Source organism: Toxotes jaculatrix, chromosome 6, assembly GCF_017976425.1.
Source record: "Toxotes jaculatrix isolate fToxJac2 chromosome 6, fToxJac2.pri, whole genome shotgun sequence".
Classification (NCBI taxonomy): domain Eukaryota; kingdom Metazoa; phylum Chordata; class Actinopteri; family Toxotidae; genus Toxotes; species Toxotes jaculatrix.
This window is the reverse complement of record NC_054399.1, coordinates 20,874,686-20,896,519: the sequence shown is the minus strand read 5'-3', so window position 1 is coordinate 20,896,519 and position 21,834 is coordinate 20,874,686. Positions and strand designations below refer to the sequence as shown.

General features: G+C 40.9%; 2 protein-coding genes across 7 annotated transcripts; both read right to left on the bottom strand.

Annotated features, from left to right (window-relative positions):
* Positions 1 to 3: 3 nt before the first annotated feature.
* LOC121183182 (mucin-2-like) lies at positions 4 to 12,669 on the bottom strand. 6 transcript variants are annotated; one of them, XM_041040096.1, is made up of 5 exons: positions 12,575 to 12,669; positions 6,320 to 11,533; positions 2,132 to 6,184; positions 1,490 to 1,575; positions 4 to 1,344 (listed from the first exon to the last, which is right to left on the bottom strand). In XM_041040096.1, the coding sequence occupies exons 1-5, from the start codon at positions 12,636 to 12,638 to the stop codon at positions 1,264 to 1,266; spliced, it is 9,498 nt and encodes a 3,165-aa protein (XP_040896030.1). In that variant the 5' UTR covers positions 12,639 to 12,669; the 3' UTR covers positions 4 to 1,263. The 6 variants fall into 6 exon arrangements, with proteins under 6 accessions (XP_040896030.1, XP_040896034.1, XP_040896033.1 ...); XM_041040100.1 differs by having other exon boundaries at positions 2,132 to 5,365; XM_041040099.1 differs by having other exon boundaries at positions 2,132 to 8,031; positions 8,611 to 11,533.
* Positions 12,670 to 17,229: 4,560 nt separating this feature from the next.
* Positions 17,230 to 21,097, bottom strand: LOC121183912 (threonine-rich protein-like). The gene is made up of 4 exons (XM_041041222.1): positions 20,950 to 21,097; positions 19,100 to 20,029; positions 18,667 to 18,752; positions 17,230 to 18,520 (listed from the first exon to the last, which is right to left on the bottom strand). Exons 1-4 carry the CDS (start codon positions 21,011 to 21,013, stop codon positions 18,440 to 18,442), a joined length of 1,161 nt encoding a protein of 386 aa, XP_040897156.1. The 5' UTR covers positions 21,014 to 21,097; the 3' UTR covers positions 17,230 to 18,439.
* Positions 21,098 to 21,834: the final 737 nt, after the last annotated feature.

The following is a 21,834-nucleotide window of genomic DNA, read 5'->3' as shown; positions in this document are numbered from 1 at the left end:
GTGGGCACTTCAAACAGATATGTCTCTTTATTTATCTTTCAAAAGAATATAACACAACACAAATAATCAGAGCTACTAATTTTGTCTCACAAATCTAGTGTTATATTTAAACAAAATCAAAAAGTTTATGAAGGTTTAACTAGGGAGGTGCAGAAGTAGCCATATTCTAATTCATGTCAGAACAATGAAGAATTAACAAGAGTTTTAATGTAAAACTAATGATTTGAAAAAAAAAATCAGTAATATTGAGAAGAATGTCCTAAACATTATGTCTGCAAGTGAAAAGATAAAAAAAACACTCGCTGGCCTCAGTTCAGGATCACAAATAGTTTATCCTGCTTAAATAAATCACATTTTTATATATCTGACACTTAGTAAACTCAATACCTGGGGAGGCAAGTTTACTAAATGGACTGAAGTAGAGGGCAAATAAAAACCACACAAAACTTACGCACACATATTCAGTAATGTGTAACAGCCCGTATCATAGAAACTAAAAAGGTTAACCTGCACACAGAAAGTCTCAGACTTCCTCCCCTAGCACAGCAGCACTATCCAAACAAGCAGTGCTTATTCTGGTTCTGTAGACATGCCTGTGCACTTTGACAGTAATACTCTGAGAAACAATTCACTTCCTGATTTGGGGTTACTACACTTGGTATAAGGAACTCAGTTAAGAAATCAGTGCTTTAAAACAGACTCACGTTCAGTAGACACAACTGTGTATTTAACTCTGACAAATGATTAATTTTCTGATTTGGGGTTATAATAATCATACACTTGGTATAAGGAACTCAGTAAGATTATTGTTGCCAAACAACAAAAGGGATGAGTGAGAGTAGAACATAGTTTAAGAGTTTCCTGGTTACTAAGTATGTCAGTGTGGCAGCCATTTCTCCAGTTACAACTATGGGAATTACTGACACTTCTTAAGAACCTCTTCTTTGACAGATCAGATTGCTTGATTTGAGGTTCCCATTATACTATACAAATAATCTCACACTCCAGTCAAGTGTGCATCTCCACTATTCACATTCCTAGGAAATACAGGCAACAGTGTGGGATGGCAAATATTTTAGATTTAATCTATATCTAAATAATGATAAAAGGCATAAGGGGGGATTTCGACTAAAATCCAAACCTCTGTGTTTACTCATTTCTCAAACTGTGGAAAAACTTACATTATGTTAAAAGTATAGCACCAGCACTTGAACTGCCATCTTTATATATTCACTTTTAACTGTTTCTGTCTACATGAAGCTTCTATGGGGAAACTTTAACCCTTCGAATCCTTTTCACGCTGATCATGTGGGCTGTGCCATTCGGGAGCTGGTCTCTGAAAAACTGAATGGGGAGAAAACACAGAGAATAAACATTAGAGGATCTATCTCATTCCCTTCACACCATCCTTTTGCATTGTATGTATAAACTGTCACTGATAATGTTGGCTGAAGAAAATTCACAAGACAGTTAGTTCTGGTTTACACACCTGTTTGATAAGCTCAGTGATGGTTCCATTGCTGACCTCGCCAAAGGAAGTCATCTTTATCTGGAGATGTGCTAGTGACAAAAGACCTACAGGAAAAATATAATAACATAATAGTGCTTCATATGTGGAAATTGATTTTTGACTCGTGTATGTCAATGTTAAAAGACTCCCTGTCCTTGACTATACAGTTACAGTGGTCCTATTGCCAATTTTAGTGATAATACAAGAACATCATCACTACCATGGCTCTAGGAGTTTGCACACATATGTTTAAAAATTCTTTAAAAAATGTCTGCATCTGAACTCTTAAATATTATAAAAAATATTAATATGATAAAATTATTAAATATTTAATATGTATATATTTAAATGTTGCAGGTGGTATTTCATTTCACTTTGACAAATGAAAATAGTGAGGTCAAAATGTCTTTTGTGATTTTTTTTGAGTAAATATTCCTTCCAGTCATGACTTGAAACGAAAATAAACAAAAAAAAAAAAAAAGATATGCAATTCCTACTTTCTCAAAACTTTATCTCACCTTGTTACAAGCCTGGTTCAGCTTTATTTTTATTCATTTATTTTTCCACACTGAGAAAATACATTTTTCAAATTGAAATGAAAAACCAATCGGAAATACTTACTTTGGGCTGTTGTTGTTTCTCCAGTGGTCGTGGTATTTTGAAATGGAGTTGTAGTAACTGGAAGAGTGGGTGTGCTTTGTGGTGTGGTTATGTAAAGTAAAGCTGTTGTTGTGGTGTTTAGAGCTGTATTCATTGTTGGGGCTACTGTTGTTGCAGTTTGTGCTGCAGCTGTTATAGCAGACGTTGTTGTAGTTGGAGTGGCAATCGTTCCCACATAGGTCGCAGATATGGTGGGTGAGGCTGTAGTTGCTGTAGTTGGCTCTGCAGTTGCAATAGTTGGTGGTACTGTTTCCAATGAGGTTGCTGTTATTGCGGATGAAGCTACACTTATTGTGGCAGATGTTTCTGCAGTTGTAGAAGTTGGAGAAAAAGTTGTTGTCACTGAAGCTGCAGTTATGGCAGCTGGTGTTGAAGTTGTTGTGGAAGAAGCAGCTGTGGTAGTTGTTGTCGATGAGAAAACAGGTGTGGTAACTTGTGTTTGAACAGTTGTAGTTGGTGCTTCGGGTGTTGTCAATGAGACTGCCGTAATTGTGGCTGCACTTATTGTAGTAGTTGTCTTTGTGCTTAAAGAAACTGGGTTCAAAGTTGTTGTCACTGGTGCTACAGTAGTGGTAGATGGTGCTTCAGTGGTGGAAGCTGGTGTTGACGTCGTTGTTGTGGAGTCAGATGTTGTGATAGTTGTTTCTGCAATTGTTGTAGATGAGAAAACAGGTGTGGTCACTTGTGGTGCAGTTGTGGTAGTTTGTGTTCCACCTGTTGTCGTTTGTGCTTCGATTGTTGTCAGTGAGGCTGCAGTTGTGGTAGATGGTTCTTCAGTTGTGGCAGCTGGTGTTGACGTTGTGGTTGCGGATTCAGAAGTTGTGATAGTTGTTTCTGCACTTGTTGTAGATGAGAAAACAGGTGTGGTCACTTGTGGTGCAGTTGTGGTAGTTTGTGTTCCACCTGTTGTTGTTGGTGCTTCGGTTGTTGTCAGTGAGGCTGCGGTTGTGGTAGATGGTGCTTCAGTTGTAGCAGCTGCTGTTGACGTGGTTGTGGAGTCAGAAGTTGTGATAGTTGTTTCTGCACTTGTTGTATATGAGAAAACAGGTGTAGTCATTTGTGGTGCAGTTGTGGTAGTTTGTGTCCCACCTGTTGTCATTGGTGCTTCGGTTGATCTCAGTGAGGCTGCAGTTGTGGCAGATGGTTCTTCAGTAGTGGCAGCTGGTGTTGACGTTGTGGTTGCGGAGTCAGAAGTTGTGATAGTTGTTTCTGCACTTGATGAGGAGAAAACATGTGTGGTCACTTGTGGTGCAGTTATGGTAGCTTGTGTCCCACCAGTTGTTGATGGTGCTTCGGTTGTTGTCAATAAGGCTGAAGTTGTGGTAGATAGTGCTTCAGTTGTGGCAGCTGGTGTAGACGTCATTGTTGTGGAGTCAGATGTTGTGATAGCTGTTGTCGATGAGAAAAAAGGTGTAGTCATTTGTGGTGCAGTTGTGGTAGTTTGTGTTCCACCTGTTGTCGTTGGTGCTTCGGTTGCTGTCAGTGACGCTGCAGTTGTGGTAGATGGTGCTTCAGTTGTGGCAGCTGGTGTTGACGTTGTGGTTGCGGAGTCAGAAGTTGTGATAGTTGTTTCTGCAGTTGTTGTTGGTGCTTCAGTTGTTATCAGAGAGGCTGCAGTTGTGGTAGATGGTGCTTCACTTGTGGCAGCTGTTGTTGACGTTGTGGTTGCGGACTCAGAAGTTGTGATAGTTGTTTCTGCACTTGTTGTAGATGAGAAAACAGGTGTGGTCATTTGTGGTGCAGTTGTGGTAGCTTGTGTTCCACCTGTTGTCGTTTGTGCTTTGATTGTCGTCAGTGAGGCTGCAGTTGTGGTAGCTGGTGTAGACGTCGTTGTAGTGGAGTCAGATGTTGTGGTAGCTGTTGTCGATGAGAAAACAGGTGTAGTCATTTGTGGTGAAATTGTGGTAGCTGGTGTAGACGTCGTTGTAGTGGAGTCAGATGTTGTGGTAGCTGTTGTCGATGAGAAAACAGGTGTAGTCATTTGTGGTGAAATTGTGGTAGTTTGTGTTCCACCTGTTGTCGTTGGTGCTTCGGTTGTTGTCAGTGAGGCTGCAGTTGTGGTAGATGGTGCTTCAGTTGTGGCAGCTGTTGCTGACGTTGTGGTTGTGGAGTCAGAAGTTGTGATAGTTGTTTCTGCACTTGTTGTAGATGAGAAAAAAGGTGTGGTCACTTGTGGTGCAGTTGTGGTAGCTTGTGTCCCACCAGTTGTTGATGGTGCTTCGGTTGTTGTCAATAAGGCTGAAGTTGTGGTAGATGGTGCTTCAGTTGTGGCAGCTGGTGTAGACGTCGTTGTGGAGTCAGATGTTGTGGTAGCTGTTGTCGATGAGAAAACAGGTGTAGTCATTTGTGGTGAAGTTGTGGTAGTTTGTGTTCCACCTGTTGTCGTTGGTGCTTCGGTTGCTGTCAGAGAGGCTGCAGTTGTGGTAGATGGTGCTTCAGTTGTGGCAGCTGGTGTTGACGTTGTGGTTGCGGAGTCAGAAGTTGTGATAGTTGTTTCTGCACTTGTTGAGGAGAAAACAGGTGTGGTCACTTGTGGTGCAGTTGTGGTAGCTTGTGTCCCACCAGTTGTCGATGGTGCTTCGGTTGTTGTCAATAAGGCTGAAGTTGTGGTAGATGGTGCTTCAGTTGTGGCAGCTGGTGTAGACGTCATTGTTGTGGAGTCAGATGTTGTGATAGCTGTTGTCGATGAGAAAAAAGGTGTAGTCATTTGTGGTGCAGTTGTGGTAGTTTGTGTTCCACCTGTTGTCGTTGGTGCTTCGGTTGCTGTCAGTGACGCTGCAGTTGTGGTAGATGGTGCTTCAGTTGTGGCAGCTGGTGTTGACGTTGTGGTTGCGGAGTCAGAAGTTGTGATAGTTGTTTCTGCAGTTGTTGTTGGCGCTTCAGTTGTTATCAGAGAGGCTGCAGTTGTGGTAGATGGTGCTTCACTTGTGGCAGCTGTTGTTGACGTTGTGGTTGCGGACTCAGAAGTTGTGATAGTTGTTTCTGCACTTGTTGTAGATGAGAAAACAGGTGTGGTCATTTGTGGTGCAGTTGTGGTAGCTTGTGTTCCACCTGTTGTCGTTTGTGCTTTGATTGTCGTCAGTGAGGCTGCAGTTGTGGTAGCTGGTGTAGACGTCGTTGTAGTGGTGTCAGATGTTGTGGTAGCTGTTGTCGATGAGAAAACAGGTGTAGTCATTTGTGGTGAAATTGTGGTAGCTGGTGTAGACGTCGTTGTAGTGGAGTCAGATGTTGTGGTAGCTGTTGTCGATGAGAAAACAGGTGTAGTCATTTGTGGTGAAATTGTGGTAGTTTGTGTTCCACCTGTTGTCGTTGGTGCTTCGGTTGTTGTCAGTGAGGCTGCAGTTGTGGTAGATGGTGCTTCAGTTGTGGCAGCTGTTGCTGACGTTGTGGTTGTGGAGTCAGAAGTTGTGATAGTTGTTTCTGCACTTGTTGTAGATGAGAAAAAAGGTGTGGTCACTTGTGGTGCAGTTGTGGTAGCTTGTGTCCCACCAGTTGTTGATGGTGCTTCGGTTGTTGTCAATAAGGCTGAAGTTGTGGTAGATGGTGCTTCAGTTGTGGCAGCTGGTGTAGACGTCGTTGTGGAGTCAGATGTTGTGGTAGCTGTTGTCGATGAGAAAACAGGTGTAGTCATTTGTGGTGAAGTTGTGGTAGTTTGTGTTCCACCTGTTGTCGTTGGTGCTTCGGTTGCTGTCAGAGAGGCTGCAGTTGTGGTAGATGGTGCTTCAGTTGTGGCAGCTGGTGTTGACGTTGTGGTTGCGGAGTCAGAAGTTGTGATAGTTGTTTCTGCACTTGTTGAGGAGAAAACAGGTGTGGTCACTTGTGATGCAGTTGTGGTAGCTTGTGTCCCACCAGTTGTCGATGGTGCTTCGGTTGTTGTCAATAAGGCTGAAGTTGTGGTAGATGGTGCTTCAGTTGTGGCAGCTGGTGTGGACGTTGTTGTTGTGGAGTCAGATGTTGTGATAGCTGTTGTCGATGAGAAAACAGGTGTAGTCATTTGTGGTGCAGTTGTCGTAGCTTGTGTCCCACCAGTTGTCGATGGTGCTTCAGTTGTGGCAGCTGGTGTAGATGTCATTGTTGTGGAATAAGATGTTGTGAAAGCTGTTGTTAATGAGAAAACAGGTGTAGTCATTTGTGGTGCAGTTGTGGTACTTTGTGTTCCACCTGTTGTCGTTGGTGCTTCGGTTGTTGTCAGTGAGGCTGCAGTTGTGGTAGATGGTGCTTCAGTTGTGGCAGCTGGTGTTGATGTGGTTGCAGAGTCAAAAGTTGTGATAGTTGTTTCTGCAATTGTTATTGGTGCTTCAGTTGTTGTCAGAGAGGCTGCAGTTGTGGTAGATGGTGCTTCAGTTGTGGCAGCTGGTGTTGACGTTGTGGTTGCGGAGTCAGAAGTTGTGATAGTTGTTTCTGCATTTGTTGTAGATGAGAAAAAAGGTGTGGTCACTTGTGGTGCAGTTGTGGTAGTTTGTGTCCCACCAGTTGTCGATGGTTCTTCGGACATTGTCAATAAGGCTGAAGTTGTGGTAGATGGTGCTTCAGTTGTGGCAGCTGGTGTTAACGTCGTTGTTGTGGAGTCAGATGTTGTGATAACTGTTGTCGATGATAAAACAGATGTAGTCATTTGTGGTGTAGTTGTGATAGTTTGTGTTCCACCTGTTGTCGTTGGTGCTTCGGTTGTTGTCAGTGAGGCTGCAGTTGTGGTAGATGGTGCTTCAGTTGTGGCAGCTGGTGTTGACGTTGTGGTTGCGGATTCAGAAGTTGTGATAGTTATTTCTGCACTTGTTGTAGATGAGAAAAAAGGTGTGGTCACTTGTGGTGCAGTTGTGGTAGTTTGTGTCCCACCAGTTGTCGATGGTGCTTCGGTTGTTGTCAATAAGGCTGAAGTTGTGGTAGATGGTGCTTCAGTTGTGGCAGCTGGTGTAGACGTCGTTGTTGTGGAGTCAGATGTTGTGATAGCTGTTGTCGATGAGAAAACAGGTGTAGTCATTTGTGGTGAAGTTGTGGTAGTTTGTGTTCCACCTGTTGTCGTTGGTGCTTCGGTTGTTGTCAGTGAGGCTGCAGTTGTGGTAGATGGTTTTTCAGTTGTGGCAGCTGGTGTTGACGTTGTGGTTGCAGTGTCAGAAGTTGCGATAGTTGTTTCTGCAGTTGTTATTGGTGCTTCAGTTGTGGCAGCTGTTGTTGACGTGGTTGCAGAGTCAGAAGTTGTGATAGTTATTTCTGCACTTGTAGTAGATGAGAAAAAAGGTGTGGTCACTTGTGGTGCAGTTGTGGTAGTTTGTGTCCCACCAGTTGTCGATGGTGCTTCGGTTGTTGTCAATAAGGCTGCAGTTGTGGTAGATGGTGCTTCAGTTGTGGCAGCTGGTGTAGACGTCGTTGTTGTGGAGTCAGATGTTGTGATAGCTGCTGTTGATGAGAAAACAGGTGTAGTCATTTGTGGTGCAATTGTGGTAGCCTGTGTCCCACCAGTTGTCAGTGCTGCTTCAGTTGTGGCAGCTGGTGTAGATGTCGTTGTTGTGGAGTCAGATGTTGTGATAGCTGTTGTCGATGAGAAAACAGGTGTAGTCATTTGTGGTGCAGTTGTGGTAGTTTGTGTTCCACCTGTTGTCGTTGGCGCTTCGGTTGTTGTCAGTGAGGCTGCAGTTGTGGTAGATGGTGCTTCAGTTGTGGCAGCTGTTGTTGACGTGGTTGTGGAATCAGAAGTTGTGATAGTTATTTCTGCACTTGTTGTAGATGAGAAAAAAGGTGTGGTCACTTGTGGTGCAGTTGTGGTAGTTTGTGTCCCACCAGTTGTCGATGGTGCTTCGGTTGTTGTCAATAAGGCTGAAGTTGTGGTAGATGGTGCTTCAGTTGTGGCAGCTGGTGTAGACGTCGTTGTTGTGGAGTCAGATGTTGTGATAGCTGTTGTCGATGAGAAAACAGGTGTAGTCATTTGTGGTGAAGTTGTGGTAGTTTGTGTTCCACCTGTTGTCGTTGGTGCTTCGGTTGTTGTCAGTGAGGCTGCAGTTGTGGTAGATGGTTTTTCAGTTGTGGCAGCTGGTGTTGACGTTGTGGTTGCAGTGTCAGAAGTTGCGATAGTTGTTTCTGCAGTTGTTATTGGTGCTTCAGTTGTGGCAGCTGTTGTTGACGTGGTTGCAGAGTCAGAAGTTGTGATAGTTATTTCTGCACTTGTAGTAGATGAGAAAAAAGGTGTGGTCACTTGTGGTGCAGTTGTGGTAGTTTGTGTCCCACCAGTTGTCGATGGTGCTTCGGTTGTTGTCAATAAGGCTGCAGTTGTGGTAGATGGTGCTTCAGTTGTGGCAGCTGGTGTAGACGTCGTTGTTGTGGAGTCAGATGTTGTGATAGCTGCTGTTGATGAGAAAACAGGTGTAGTCATTTGTGGTGCAATTGTGGTAGCCTGTGTCCCACCAGTTGTCAGTGCTGCTTCAGTTGTGGCAGCTGGTGTAGATGTCGTTGTTGTGGAGTCAGATGTTGTGATAGCTGTTGTCGATGAGAAAACAGGTGTAGTCATTTGTGGTGCAGTTGTGGTAGTTTGTGTTCCACCTGTTGTCGTTGGCGCTTCGGTTGTTGTCAGTGAGGCTGCAGTTGTGGTAGATGGTGCTTCAGTTGTGGCAGCTGTTGTTGACGTGGTTGTGGAATCAGAAGTTGTGATAGTTGTTTCTGCACTTGTAGATGAGAAAACAGGTGTAGTAATTTGTGGTGCAGTTGTGATAGTTTGTGTCCCACCTGTTGTCGTTGGTGTTTCGGTTGATCTCAGTGAGGCTGCAGTTGTGGAAGATGGTTCTTCAGTAGTGGCAGCTGGTGTTGACGTTGTGGTTGCGGAGTCAGAAGTTATGATAGTTGTTTCTGCACTTGATGAGGAGAAAACAGGTGTGGTCACTTGTGGTGCAGTTGTGGTAGCTTGTGTCCCACCAGTTGTCGATGGTGCTTCGGTTGTTGTCAATAAGGCTGAAGTTGTGGTAGATAGTGCTTCAGTTGTGGCAGCTGGTGTAGACGTCATTGTTGTGGAGTCAGATGTTGTCGATGAGAAAACAGGTGTAGTCATTTGTGGTGCAGTTGTAGTAGTTTGTGTTCCACCTGTTGTCGTTGGTGCTTCGGTTGCTGTCAGTGAGGCTGCAGTTGTGGTAGATGGTGCTTCAGTTGTGGCAGCTGGTGTTGACATTGTGGTTGCGGAGTCAGAAGTTGTGATAGTTGTTTCTGCAGTTGTTGTTGGTGCTTCAGTTGTTATCAGAGAGGCTGCAGTTGTGGTAGATGGTGCTTCACTTGTGGCAGCTGTTGTTGACGTTGTGGTTGCGGACTCAGAAGTTGTCATAGTTGTTTCTGCACTTGTTGTAGATGAGAAAACAGGTGAGGTTATTTGTGGTGCAGGTGTGGTAGCTTGTGTTCCACCTGTTGTCGTTTGTGCTTCGATTGTTGTCAGTGAGGCTGCAGTTGTGGTAGATGGTGCTTCAGTTGTGGCAGCTGGTGTTGACGTTGTGGTTGCGGATTCCAAAGTTGTGATAGTTGTTTCTGCACTTGTAGATGAGAAAACAGGTGTGGTCACTTGTTGTGCAGTTGTGGTAGCTTGTGTCCCACCAGTTGACGATGGTGCTTCGGTTATTGTCAGAGAGGCTGCAGTTGTGGAAGATTGTGCTTCAGTTGTGGCAACTGGTGTTGATGTTGTGGTTGCGGAGTCAGAAGTTGTGATAGTTGTTTCTGCACTTGTTGTAGATGAGAAAACAGGTGTGGTCACTTGTGCTGCAGTTGTGATAGCTTGTGTCCCACCAGTTGTTGATGGTGCTTCGGTCGTTGTCAATAAGGCTGAAGTTGTGGTAGATGGTGCTTCAGTTGTGGCAGCTGGTGTAGTTGAGAAAACAGGTGTAGTCATTTGTGGTGAAGTTGTGGTAGTTTGTGTTCCACCTGTTGTCGTTGGTGCTTCGGTTGCTGTCAGAGAGGCTGCAGTTGTGGTAGATGGTGCTTCAGTTGTGGCAGCTGGTGTTGACGTTGTGGTTGCGGAGTCAGAAGTTGTGATAGTTGTTTCTGCACTTGTTGATGAGAAAACAGGTGTGGTCACTTGTTGTGTAGTTGTGGTAGCTTGTGTCCCACCAGTTGATGATGGTGCTTCGGTTAATGTCAGAGAGGCTGCAGTTGTGGAAGATTGTGCTTCAGTTGTGGCAACTGGTGTTGACGTTGAGGTTGCCGAGTCAGAAGTTGTGATAGTTGTTTCTGCACTTGTTGAGGAGAAAACAGGTGTGGTCACTTGTGGTGCAGTTGTCGTAGCTTGTGTTCCACCTGTTGTCGTTGGTGCTTTGGTTGTTGTCAGTGAGGCTGCAGTTGTAGTAGATGGTGCTTCAGTTGTGGCAGCTGTTGTTGACGTTGTGGTTGTGGAGTCAGAAGTTGTGATAGTTGTTTCTGCACTTGTTGTAGATGAGAAAACAGGTGTAGTCATTTGTGGCGCAGATGTGGTAGTTTCCGTCCCACCAGTTGTCGTTGGTGCTTCGGTTGATCTCAGTGAGGCTGCAGTTGTGGTAGATGGTTTTTCAGTTGTGGCAGCTGGTGTTGACGTTGTGGTTGCGGAGTCAGAAGTTGTGATAGTTGTTTCTGCACTTGTTGAGGAGAAAACAGGTGTGCTCACTTGTGGTGCAGTTGTGGTAGCTCTTGTCCCACTAGTTGTCGATGGTGCTTTGGTTGTTGTCAATAAGGCTGAAGTTGTGGTAGATGGTGCTTCAGTTGTGGCAGCTGGTGTAGACGTCGTTGTTGCGGAGTCAGATGTTGTGATAGCTGTTGTCGATGAGAAAACAGGTGTAGTCATTTGTGGTGCAGTTGTGGTAGTTTGCGTTCCACCTGTTGTCGTTGGTGCTTCGGTTGCTGTCAGTGAGGCTGCAGTTGTGGTAGATGGTGCTTCAGTTGTGGCAGCTGGTGTTGACGTTGTGGTTGCAGAGTCAGAAGTTGTGATAGTTGTTTCTGCACTTGTTGATGAGAAAACAGGTGTGGTCATTTGTGGTGCAGTTGTGGTAGTTTGTGTCCCACCAGTTGTCAATGGTGCTTCGGTCGTTGTCAATAAGGCTGCAGTTGTGGTAGATGGTGCTTCAGTTGTGGCAGCTGGTGTTGACGTTGTGTTTGCGGAGTCAGATGTTGTGATAGTTGTTGAGGATGATAAAAGAAGTGTGGTCACTTTTACTGTAGTTGTGGTAGTTTCCATCCCACCAGTTGTCATTGGTGCTTCAGTTGTTGTCAGTGAGGTTGCAGTTGTGGCAGCTGGTGTTGATGTTGTTTTTGTGGAAGCAGCAGTTCCTGTAGTTGGTTCTACAGTTGTGGTATTTGGTCCTACAGGAGTGGTCACTGGTGTCAAGTTTGCTGTTGTGGTTGTTGTTAATGAGACTCCAGTTGTAGCTGAAATTGCATTTGCTGAATTTCAGAAAGGCAGTCACATCAAATACCACAATGATTTAGCTGACCCAAGCACCTTTTTTAGTCAAATGAATTCTGGGCCAAAATTTTCCCACCCACGTTTTCCCACATACCACCATGTTCTGTCAACTTCACAGTGCACTACAGATAATAAGATCTGGACTGAGGTTGATGAGCTTTTCAGAGTTTTATATCCAATCTGCTGTTGTATATGTCCCCTCAAAACTGAGTGAACACTTTATGGATTTTGGGATTGATTATAAATACATTTAATGTTTTGCAATATTAACTCTACATTTTCTAAAAAGTTTCTATTCAGCTAAGACTGCTATAAAGTACAAATGATAATCTTTTTCACTCAGGGTGAGAGAGTGACACCTGATGCTGTTTGCCAATCATTATTTATGTTTGTGCTCTTGTTTATGATTCTCCAATGTCCTTGACAGAGCTATTCAAGCATTAAATGCCCTCATGGAAAGAAACCAAAGCTAATGAACCAGCTCTATTTAATCCTATTTTGATCAAGTTATTCCTTATTATTTTCTGTAAATATATCATGTTTTGATCACTTTAATTTAATTTTCAGATTGTTTAGGCTAACAGTCACACATGCATTTGTAAGTATAATCAGTGGGTCATTTTTAAAATTTTTTAATAGGGTGAATGGTCAAATTGGAGCACTCTGCATCCTGCAGCTTGGCAGGTAAATACAAAGGTTATAATTTTGTGATTTTACTATCGAGGGGGGTGACATCCGCCCCTTGTCCCTCAGATTACCTACTACTTATTAGTAGTATATGAGTAGTATATGTACAAATTGTTTGATTGTTGTCTCATCTTATTTCAGAATAAAGCTCACTTACTTATTTGTATTGTGTTGAGCTTTGAACATTAGCTGCTCTGGAAATACTCCTGATTACTATTGCTATTCTGTCTACTCTGATCCAAATTACATTTCACAACATAGAACCAACCAAACCCATAAAATTATCATTTGTAAATAAGCTTGTCATTAATACTGACCTTGTCCAAATGATGCATCAAAGTATCCAATCAAAAACATCCAACAAAGGATTTTTCTTTCCATGGTGAGTGGTGTTTCTCCTCACTCCATATCCAAACCCGTATTTGTTCTGTGTACATTGTACCCAGTTTGTTAATTACTCCTCCCTTAGCTACAGAGGGAGTGACCAGGTACTGGTGATAGAAGCTACTTTCATATAACCTGACAAACCAGGTAAGTTCAGGGACATGCATACAAAATGTAGGACACTATAAACTAAATCATAGATCTCATTATACAACTGAATAAAAATATGCAGTGACCTTACACCATGCAGCATGAGGTTGACAATCCAGTTCTTCAACAATAACTGGTAATTAGTGTAACTGCTTCTGTTGTTATAACTGGTGAGATTGGATAGTCTTAAGATGGGAAATGTTTTGACAGAGTGCATCATTTATGGTTCATTAATGAGTGTTTAAGGACAGTGTTCAATGTTCAATTTCAGTGCAGATAAAATGTTACTAAAACAGAATTTGGCACGAGGAACACATAAGGTACTATAAGCTTAACCACAGCTCCTATATGAATGTGGTGCATATTCATTTTTACACTGTATTTATAATGAGTGATATTTATTCCTCAGGGCTTTCCTAATCGTATGATAGTGTTACTATTATTTAAACACAGTGGAAGACCTTTGATATCCACTAGACATATACACAGGCATTCCTTTTGCTATAAGAAAAATTAAATAATCAAAACAGGAAACATGTATAGGGAATTATTTACATTTGATTTAAATAATGATTTGATTTAAAAGCAGAAGTTACTTAAAACACTTGATTCTATGAAGATTTTTTTTGTTGAAACTTTTTCAGCTTACAACAAAAATCTGGATAAAAGTTGCCAAAGATTATGACAATAATGCTAGGCTCTTGAAAAGGGTGAGTATGTCAAATCAAATAATGAGAAGGCAAAATATATGCATCTTTGGAAGCAAAACAATAAATATATTTAAAAAATAAAAAATGCAAAGAAGATGTGAAATAATGAAAAGACATTATTCAAAAGACTTTTGAAAGTAAAGTAACTAGGAAAAGGGGTGAAACGTGGTCCCAGATAAACAAACACAGTGCTGCAATCTACTGAGGAGAATGTTGTGATCCATCATATCAAAGAACAAGTCCAGTAATTTGAGAACTGAACAATCCCCAGAGTCAGCAGCCGTTAATGGAGCATTGTTGCTCTAGTGTCACAAAGCTCACTGTCAGTGCTTTGGTATTTTCTGAAACCTGAGTGGAGGTTTTCATGTATGTGGTTTCTCTCTGAGCCTCCATGAGTTGTAGAACCACTGTCTTTTCAGTTTAGCTATGTAGGGCAGCTTAGAAATTGGTCTAAAGTTTCTTTAATTTAATGGGTCTAATTTTTTAAGAGTGGTTGTATGCAACTGCATTTTCAGTCAGGGATGCAACCAGAGGAGAGTGACAGATTAATTATAGTGAGCAACCAGATAATTCACACGATCATTGTATTTCTTCACCTGTGCTCTACTCTAATGCACTACTCTTTTAAAAGAGCAAATGTCATTGCATTTGCACCTGAAGATACCACGGAGCCTGGGATTCGAGGACAGACTTTTACAACGTGACTTTGGTGAACAAGATTCTTTGTTTAAGATTTGGTACCCACTAGAATTACATGAGGTAGTGTTATGTGAGTTTAGTTTGGGATTAAATACATGCTGCAGGGAGAATACATTTCAGAATTGAGCTGTAGTACTCTGCCATGTCTGTGTTTGTTGGCATCATAAAGACACTGTATATTTTCAGCTCTTTGGCTGTGAACATCTAAGACCTGGTCAGGGTTCAGTGTCCAGGGAGTGTTGACCAATAGATCTCCAGACTGATCCTTTTTAAATTAAATTGCTTCTCTGATAAACAAACAACAAATCTACAAATTAATGTGAAACAGGATAGAAAAGGAAGAAAAACATTTTCTTCCTTGAACAACTTAAAGCCATGTGGACCTTTTTTCCTCCTTTAACTTGTCAGTACTGCACATGATCTACCTGAAAACCGCTTCATTTACGAGTTATGATAAAACATTAAAATGTCTCCTTTTATATTGTCTTCTGTTTGTTTTTTTTAATGCCTTTTATGTTTGATTTAAAGCACTTTGAATTGCCTTGTTGTTGAAAGGTGCTAAATGATACTGTTAGGACCATGCAGTCTCTCCCTCTTCCCTTGTGTCTATTTTCTTGTCTGTGTGCATGTGTGTATATACTGTAGGTCTAGGTGCGGTCGACCAAGTTTTCTGCCTCCAGCCAGATCTCCTGCTGACCTGTGCCAAATCATCTCATCCACACACGCTTTGCCAGCAGTAAAAAGACACTGATTCATCACTTTCCTCATGCTCATTCAGTCTGTGCTCTGCCTCAGCTTCACCTGCAACTCCCCTCCATACCTTGCCATGTTCAGCACCTCTCCTGTTGTCTCCTTTTTCTGTGTACAAGTAAACTTACCTTATTTAAAGTTTCATCTGACAGCTTCAGTGTAATACATCCTGTGAAGACTCATCCATGGCTTTCGGCTGTGCTGCTATAGCTAAACTTAATAAGATGAGATAAATGCCACATTTTCTAATTGTTGCAGCTAAACCCTGTCTTTGACTTGTTCAGTAATGTGACTGTGGTCCTTGTTCACAACCTCAGGAATTGGTTGTCTTGTATAAAGATGATTATGTTTATTTATCTTTTCTCAGCTTTTAACATCTCTTGTAGATAAAAAAATATCTTGCATTGCCCTTCAGGTGTTTTGTTTATATTTATATTGTTTATCATTTCTTGCAGATATATTTTCACATCTGATGGTTCCTACATAAATTAAGTTCAATAAATTAACAATTTCAAATTGGTTAGTCCATCTATCCATTTTATGTTGTTAATCTGGGCCCAGGTTACATTAATTCATTCATTACATCATTGTAATGAATGAATTATATTGCTGGGAAGAACTGAAAAAATGTGACACGCTTCCAGGTTATTTAGTCCCTACTGGATATCCATCATATTTTCACTCTTTGACTGGTTTTCCCATGAAATGGGTATGAAATCTGGCTCCATGTTGTACTAAAAAGGTCTAAAACTTCACATCAAGTGCTCATTGCTTGGATGTTTGTTCACTGCACTTCCCACTCCCTCATTTGTCAAACTGTGTGTCGATTGCCTGATTGTGTACTAAAGTCTCTGAACTGTAGGTAGCGCTGTTTCCTGTCTTTTCAGCTGTCTCTGCTCATGTCTGTGCGGTTTTGAAATCTGTTTATTCCAACAAACTGTCATGTATTAACAGCTGATGTGTGGCCACAGTTCGTCTTTGGAGGACTTCAGGTGGTCAGACATTGTTGATGCTGAAATACAGATGCGACTTCAACAGGTAGAGCATGCACACACACACACACACACCTGCGTATATATGTGTGTAGAGACAGTGTGAAGGATGAAGGGATTACAGCATGCAAAATAAGCAAAATAAATTAAATAAATTACTACACTGGACCAGTTTTTTCATCTTTTTAACTCCTCTGCTCAACATACATTATTTATGCAACATAAAGAGCAATACAGTATAAAAAGAAATACACACCCTGCTAGTGTTTTGCAGTTAGATTTTTTTACACTGTTCCAGACAGACAAACGCAGTTAGCTAATGTATTTATGCTCTATACCTTTAAACATAAATAATACTCCTCTTCTAGCTGCATCGTTGTACTGATGTGAAGCCGCTGTCTCCCAGTCTGTCTGCCCCACGCCTCCATCTGTGCTCTGGAGTTCTTCCTGTCAAGGGCTGTGGTGGATGCCATGGATCTGCTGGCACTGCTGAGCAGAGCCGTGCATAAAGCACTGGGTTTTACACGTCTCCAGACAGAGAGAGATGGAGAGGACAGATGCACAGAAGTGATGACAAGTGTAGGAACTAGAAGCCTAAAAGCCCTCTTGGACACCTCATGTCCTGCTGAAGCTGACTTTGTGGTCAGAGGTTTCTGCAGGATATTAACTATGTGATGTGAAGAAGGTTGCACCATGGTTAGGGGTATTAGTGCTGGTCTGTGAGCAGTTAGTTAAATTAGTCACCATAGCTCATGTGACCTTTCGAGAAAGTTGAGCCCTGTGTTCAAAGCTTTATTCATTCAGAGTCAGAGGGATGATTGCAGCTGTGGTCATGGACATGCCTTTTAGACCAGATGATCAATTGTGTTCACATACTACACGTTTGCACCCAAAGGATTCTTCAATTCTTCGAGATAACTTAGTCATTCAAGTTTTGTTTTAATCTTTAAATAGTTAATTCAACAAACATGCACCTCCGACACAGACATATTTTCATACTGTGTTTTTGACATCTAACACATTAGCTAGTCTGATAACATAGTGAAATTCACATCTTGTATTTTGCTTATATTTGCAATTTGATTTATTGAGCCTTGTTACACATTCAATAGCGAAATTTTTACTCTATAATTCTTTTTTGTATTTTCAAATGATGTTTTATGGCAGATCTGAGCAATTGAATTTATACATATATACTTCAATATACTTTTAAATCAAGTGTTGAATAAAGTTTCTGTTAAAAAGATTTATCAAAGAAGGCAGAAATGACACCATTGAACACTAGTGGCCACTTCAAACAGATATGTCTCTTTATTTATCTTTCAAAAGGATATAGCACAACACAAATAATCCGAGCTGCTAATTTTGTCTCACAAATCTAGTGTTGTATAAATATCTTGAAAGTGATTGAAAGTGATTGTGGCTGCAAACAAAATGTCATGCTAAATAATCATTTTAAAGTCTAATACATGTCAGAAAAATTAAGAATTAATATTATTTGGTACAAAACTAATGATTCGAAAAAAAAATTAAATCGGTTACTTTGAGAAAAAAGTCGTTATGTATCGTATCTAAGTCGTATATATTAAACGTTATGTTTGCAGGTGAAAAGATTGCTGTGTGGCCTTGTAGCATAGGAATAGACACATACTGGCCTCAGTTCAGAATCACAAATAATTTATCCTGCTTAAATAAATCACATTTTTATATACTTGACACTTAGTAAACTCAATGCCTGTATAAGGCAAGTTTACTAAATGGACTGAAACAGAGGGCAAATAAAAACCACACAAAAGAAACACAAAACACACACATTCATTACGTTCATTATTGTGTGTCTTCAGCCCATGTAACAGAAACATTTAAAAATATGACCTGTGCACAGAAAGCCTCAGATTTCCTCCCATAACACTATCCAACAATCAGTGCTTTAAAACAGACTCACATTCAGTAGACACAACTGTGTATTTAACTCTGACAAATGATTAATTTCCTGATTTGGGGTTATAATAGTCATACACTTGGTATAAGGAACTCAGTAAGATTATTGTTGCTAAACAACAAAAGGGATGAGTGAGAGAAGAACACAGTTTAAGAGTTTCCTGGTTACTAAGCTTGTCAGTGTGGCAGCCATTTCTCCAGTTACAACTATGAGAATTACTGACACTTCTTAAGAACCTCTTCTTTGACAGATCAGATTGCTTGATTTGAGGTTCCCATTGTACTGTACAAATAATCTCACACTCCAGTCAAGTGTGCATCTCCACTATTCACATTTCTAGGAAATACACGTAACAGTGTGGGACGGCAAATATTTTAGATTTAATTGGACAAAATAATGATAAAAGGCATAAGGATGGATTTCGACTAAAATCCAAACCTCTGTGTTTACTCATTTCTCAAATTGTTGAGAAACTCACATCATGTTAAAAGTACCAGCACTTGAACTGCCATCTTTATATATTCACTTTTAACTGTTTCTGTCTACATGAAGCTTCTATGGGATAATGATAACCCGTTCAATGCTTGTCACGGTGACTGTGTGGGCTGTGCCATTCTGGAGCTGGTCTCTGAAAAACTGAATGGAGAGAAAGCACAGAGACACATTAGAGGATCTATCTCATTCCCTTCACACCATCCTTTTGCATTGTATGTATGAACTGTCACTGATAATGTTGGCTGAAGAAAATTCACAAGTTATTTTATAAGTTCTGGTTTACACACCTGTTTGATAAGCTCAGTGATGGTTCCATTGCTGACCTCGCCAAAGGAAGTCATCTTTATTTGGAGATGTGCCAGTGATAAAAGGCCTGTGGGGAAAAATATAATAACATAATAATACTTTACACGTAGAAACTGATTTTAAAAAAAACATAAATAAAATTTTTACTTGTGTATGTCAATGTTAAAAGACTCCTTGTCTTGACTATACAATTCCTCTGGTCCTATTACAAATTTAATACAGACGTATATTTGAAATGCTAAACAGATTTTTGCACCTGAACCTGTATAATTGTGGTTTATGGCCACATTAGCTATTTAAATGTTACACACCACATTTCATTTTACTTTGACAAATGAAAATGGCGGGTTTTTATTACCTCATGGGGTAATACTTTTCTTTATTAGAATCAAAACCAGGATCGGAAATACTTACTTTGGGCTGTTGTTGTTTCTCCAGTGGTCGTGGTAATCGGAGGTGGAGTTGTAATGACTGGGAGAGTGGATGTGGTTGGTGGTGTAGTTGTGGTAAGTAAAGCTGTTGTGGTGGTGTTTAGGGTTGTATTTGTTGTTGTGGCTGCAGTTGTAGTAGAGACTGTAGTTGCATGGGTTGTTGAGGCTCCAGTTGTTGTAGTTGGTTCTGGAGTTGTACTAGTTGTCGTTGAGCCTGCAGTTGTTGTAGAGATACCAGTTGTCGTTGAGCCTGCAGTTGTTGAAGGCATACCAGTTGTTGTTGAGCCTTCAGTTGTTGTAGGGCTACTAGTTGTTGTTGAGCCTTCAGTTGTTGTAGGGGTACTAGTTGTTGTTGAGCCTTCAGTTGTTGTAGGCATACCAGTTGTTGTTGAGCCTTCAGTTGTTGTAGGCATACCAGTTGTTGTTGAGCCTTCAGTTGTTGTAGGGGTACTAGTTGTTGTTGAGCCTTCAGTTGTTGTAGGCGTACCAGTTGTTGTTGAGCCTTCAGTTGTTGTAGGCATACCAGTTGTTGTTGAGCCTTCAGTTGTTGTAGGGCTACTAGTTGTTGTTGAGCCTTCAGTTGTTGTAGGGGTACCAGTTGTCGTTGAGCCTGCAGTTGTTGTAGAGATACCAGTTGTCATTGAGCCTGCAGTTGTTGTAGGTGTAATAGTTGTCATTGAGCCTGCAGTTGTTGTAGGTGTACCAGTTGTCGTTGAGCCTGCAGTTGTTGTAGGTATAATAGTTGTCATTGAGCCTGCAGTTGTTGTAGGCGTACCAGTTGTCGTTGAGCCTGCAGTTGTTGTAGAGATACTAGTTGTTGTTGAGCCTGCAGTTGTTGTAGGCGTATCAGTTGTCGTTGAGCCTGTTGTAGTGGTCAGTGTTGCTGTTGTTGTTGTTGGGTCAACAGTTGTAGCTGAAAGCGCATTTGTAAAATTTCAGAAAGGCAATGACATTATATAATGATTTAGCTGACCCAAACACCTTTACTGGAGCAGTGAACAACAGGGCAAACCTTTCCCACCCACTGTCGTATTCTGTAATCTGCACAGTGCACCACTGACTAGTGACACAGTGTGCTACTGATAATCAGATCTTGACTGAGTTTGATAAGTTTTTCAGTGTTTTATATGTGAACTGTTGGTGTATCAGCACCTTCAAAACTGAACGAATGCTTTTTGGTCTTTAGTGTTATTTACTCTACATTTCCTAAAAATTCTATTCAGCCAACGCTGCTATAAAATACAAATGATAACCTTTTTCACTCAGGGTGAGAGAGTGGTACCTGATGCTGTTTGCCAACCATGATTTACGTTTGTGCTCTTGTTTATGATTCTCCAATGTTGATAGACAGTTCTTCAAGCATTAAATACTCACTTGGAAATAAACCAAAGCCAATGAATCAGTTCTGTTACCCCTAATCCCATTTTTTCAAGTAATAACTTCTCTGTAAATTGACAGAGAAGTCAAGTTTTGATAACTTTAATTTCACAATGGCTTACTCTAACAGTCACCCATGCATTCATGCTTTGTTATTTTTTTTTAACCTGGCTTTATCCCCACTCAGATCACCTTTTGCTTATAACTGGTCAACAAATTAGCATATTTTCTAATTGTCAGAAACAGACAGCTGTATTTCTTTTTTGAACTTCAAATGGATAACAGAATAAAACCCACTTTCTTATTTGTACTATGTTAAGGTTTGAATATTGCCTGGAAATACTTCTGTCTACTATTGCTATTCTGTCTACTCTGATCCAGATTACATTCCACAAAATACAGATAACCAAACCCATGAAATTATCATTTGTAAAGAAAGTTGTAATGAATACTGACTTTGTCCAGATGATGCATGAAAATATCCAATCAAAAATATCCAACAGAGGATTTTTCTTTCCATGGTGAGTGTTGTTACTCCTCTCTACTCCAGATACAGACAGGTACTTTTTCTGTGATTGCACACTGTGTTTAGCCTGTCAATTGCTCCTCCCTTAGCTACAGAGGGAGTGACCAGGTACTGGTGATAGAGGTTACTTTCATATAACCTGACAAACCAGGTAAGTTCAGAGACATGCATGTTTACAAAATATAGGGCATGACAAATTAGATCAAAGAACTCATTATACAACTAGATAAAAATATGCAGTGATCTTACACCACACAGCATAAGCTTGCCAATTCAGTTCTTCAAGAGTAATTTGAAGTGGGAATTGGGCTTATTTTGCTTCACATACCTTTATTTTTGCCATTGTTCCCTGAAGCCCAAGGCAACATCTTTAAGTAGACTTATTTAAATCTGACCAACAGTCAAATAACCCAAAATGTTGAGTTTACTAATATAGAAGATAAAGAAAGAAAAGAAAAATTTAAATGATTAATGAGTTATCACAGTTGTTGCCAACTAGTCTATCTCTCAATAGACTATTTGGTTGATGAATAGATTATTTCAGCTTCTGAGTAGGAGACGTTGGTGTCTTGATGCCTCAGGAATGAATGAACTTGCCATTAACAGTGGGGGTAAAAATGTATGTACCCAAAGCCCCCTGTGAGGTTAATCCAGCCACGTGGGTGCTGCTGTAATGTATGCAGTGTAAAAAGACCTTAGTATTTCCTTTCCTTTTGAACTTAAATAAATAAGTTAATATAAATATGAATTTACCATTCCCGCATCCGATTGTTCAGAAAATTACCAAAGAAGAGTGGGGAAGTAGTAGAGCAAAG

Coding starts and splice junctions, on each gene's coding strand:
- LOC121183912 (XM_041041222.1), bottom strand. CDS start 21,013: ATGGAAAGAAAAATCCTCTGTTGGATATTTTTGATTGGATATTTTCAT. Junction 20,030..20,949: donor TCATGCATCATCTGGACAAA/GTCAGTATTCAT, acceptor ATGCGCTTTCAG/CTACAACTGTTGACCCAACA. Junction 18,753..19,099: donor AGAAACAACAACAGCCCAAA/GTAAGTATTTCC, acceptor TTTTCCCCACAG/GCCTTTTATCACTGGCACAT.
- LOC121183182 (XM_041040095.1), bottom strand. CDS start 12,638: ATGGAAAGAAAAATCCTTTGTTGGATGTTTTTGATTGGATACTTTGAT. Junction 11,534..12,574: donor TGATGCATCATTTGGACAAG/GTCAGTATTAAT, acceptor ATGCAATTTCAG/CTACAACTGGAGTCTCATTA. Junction 1,345..1,489: donor TCACTGAGCTTATCAAACAG/GTGTGTAAACCA, acceptor CTCCCCATTCAG/TTTTTCAGAGACCAGCTCCC.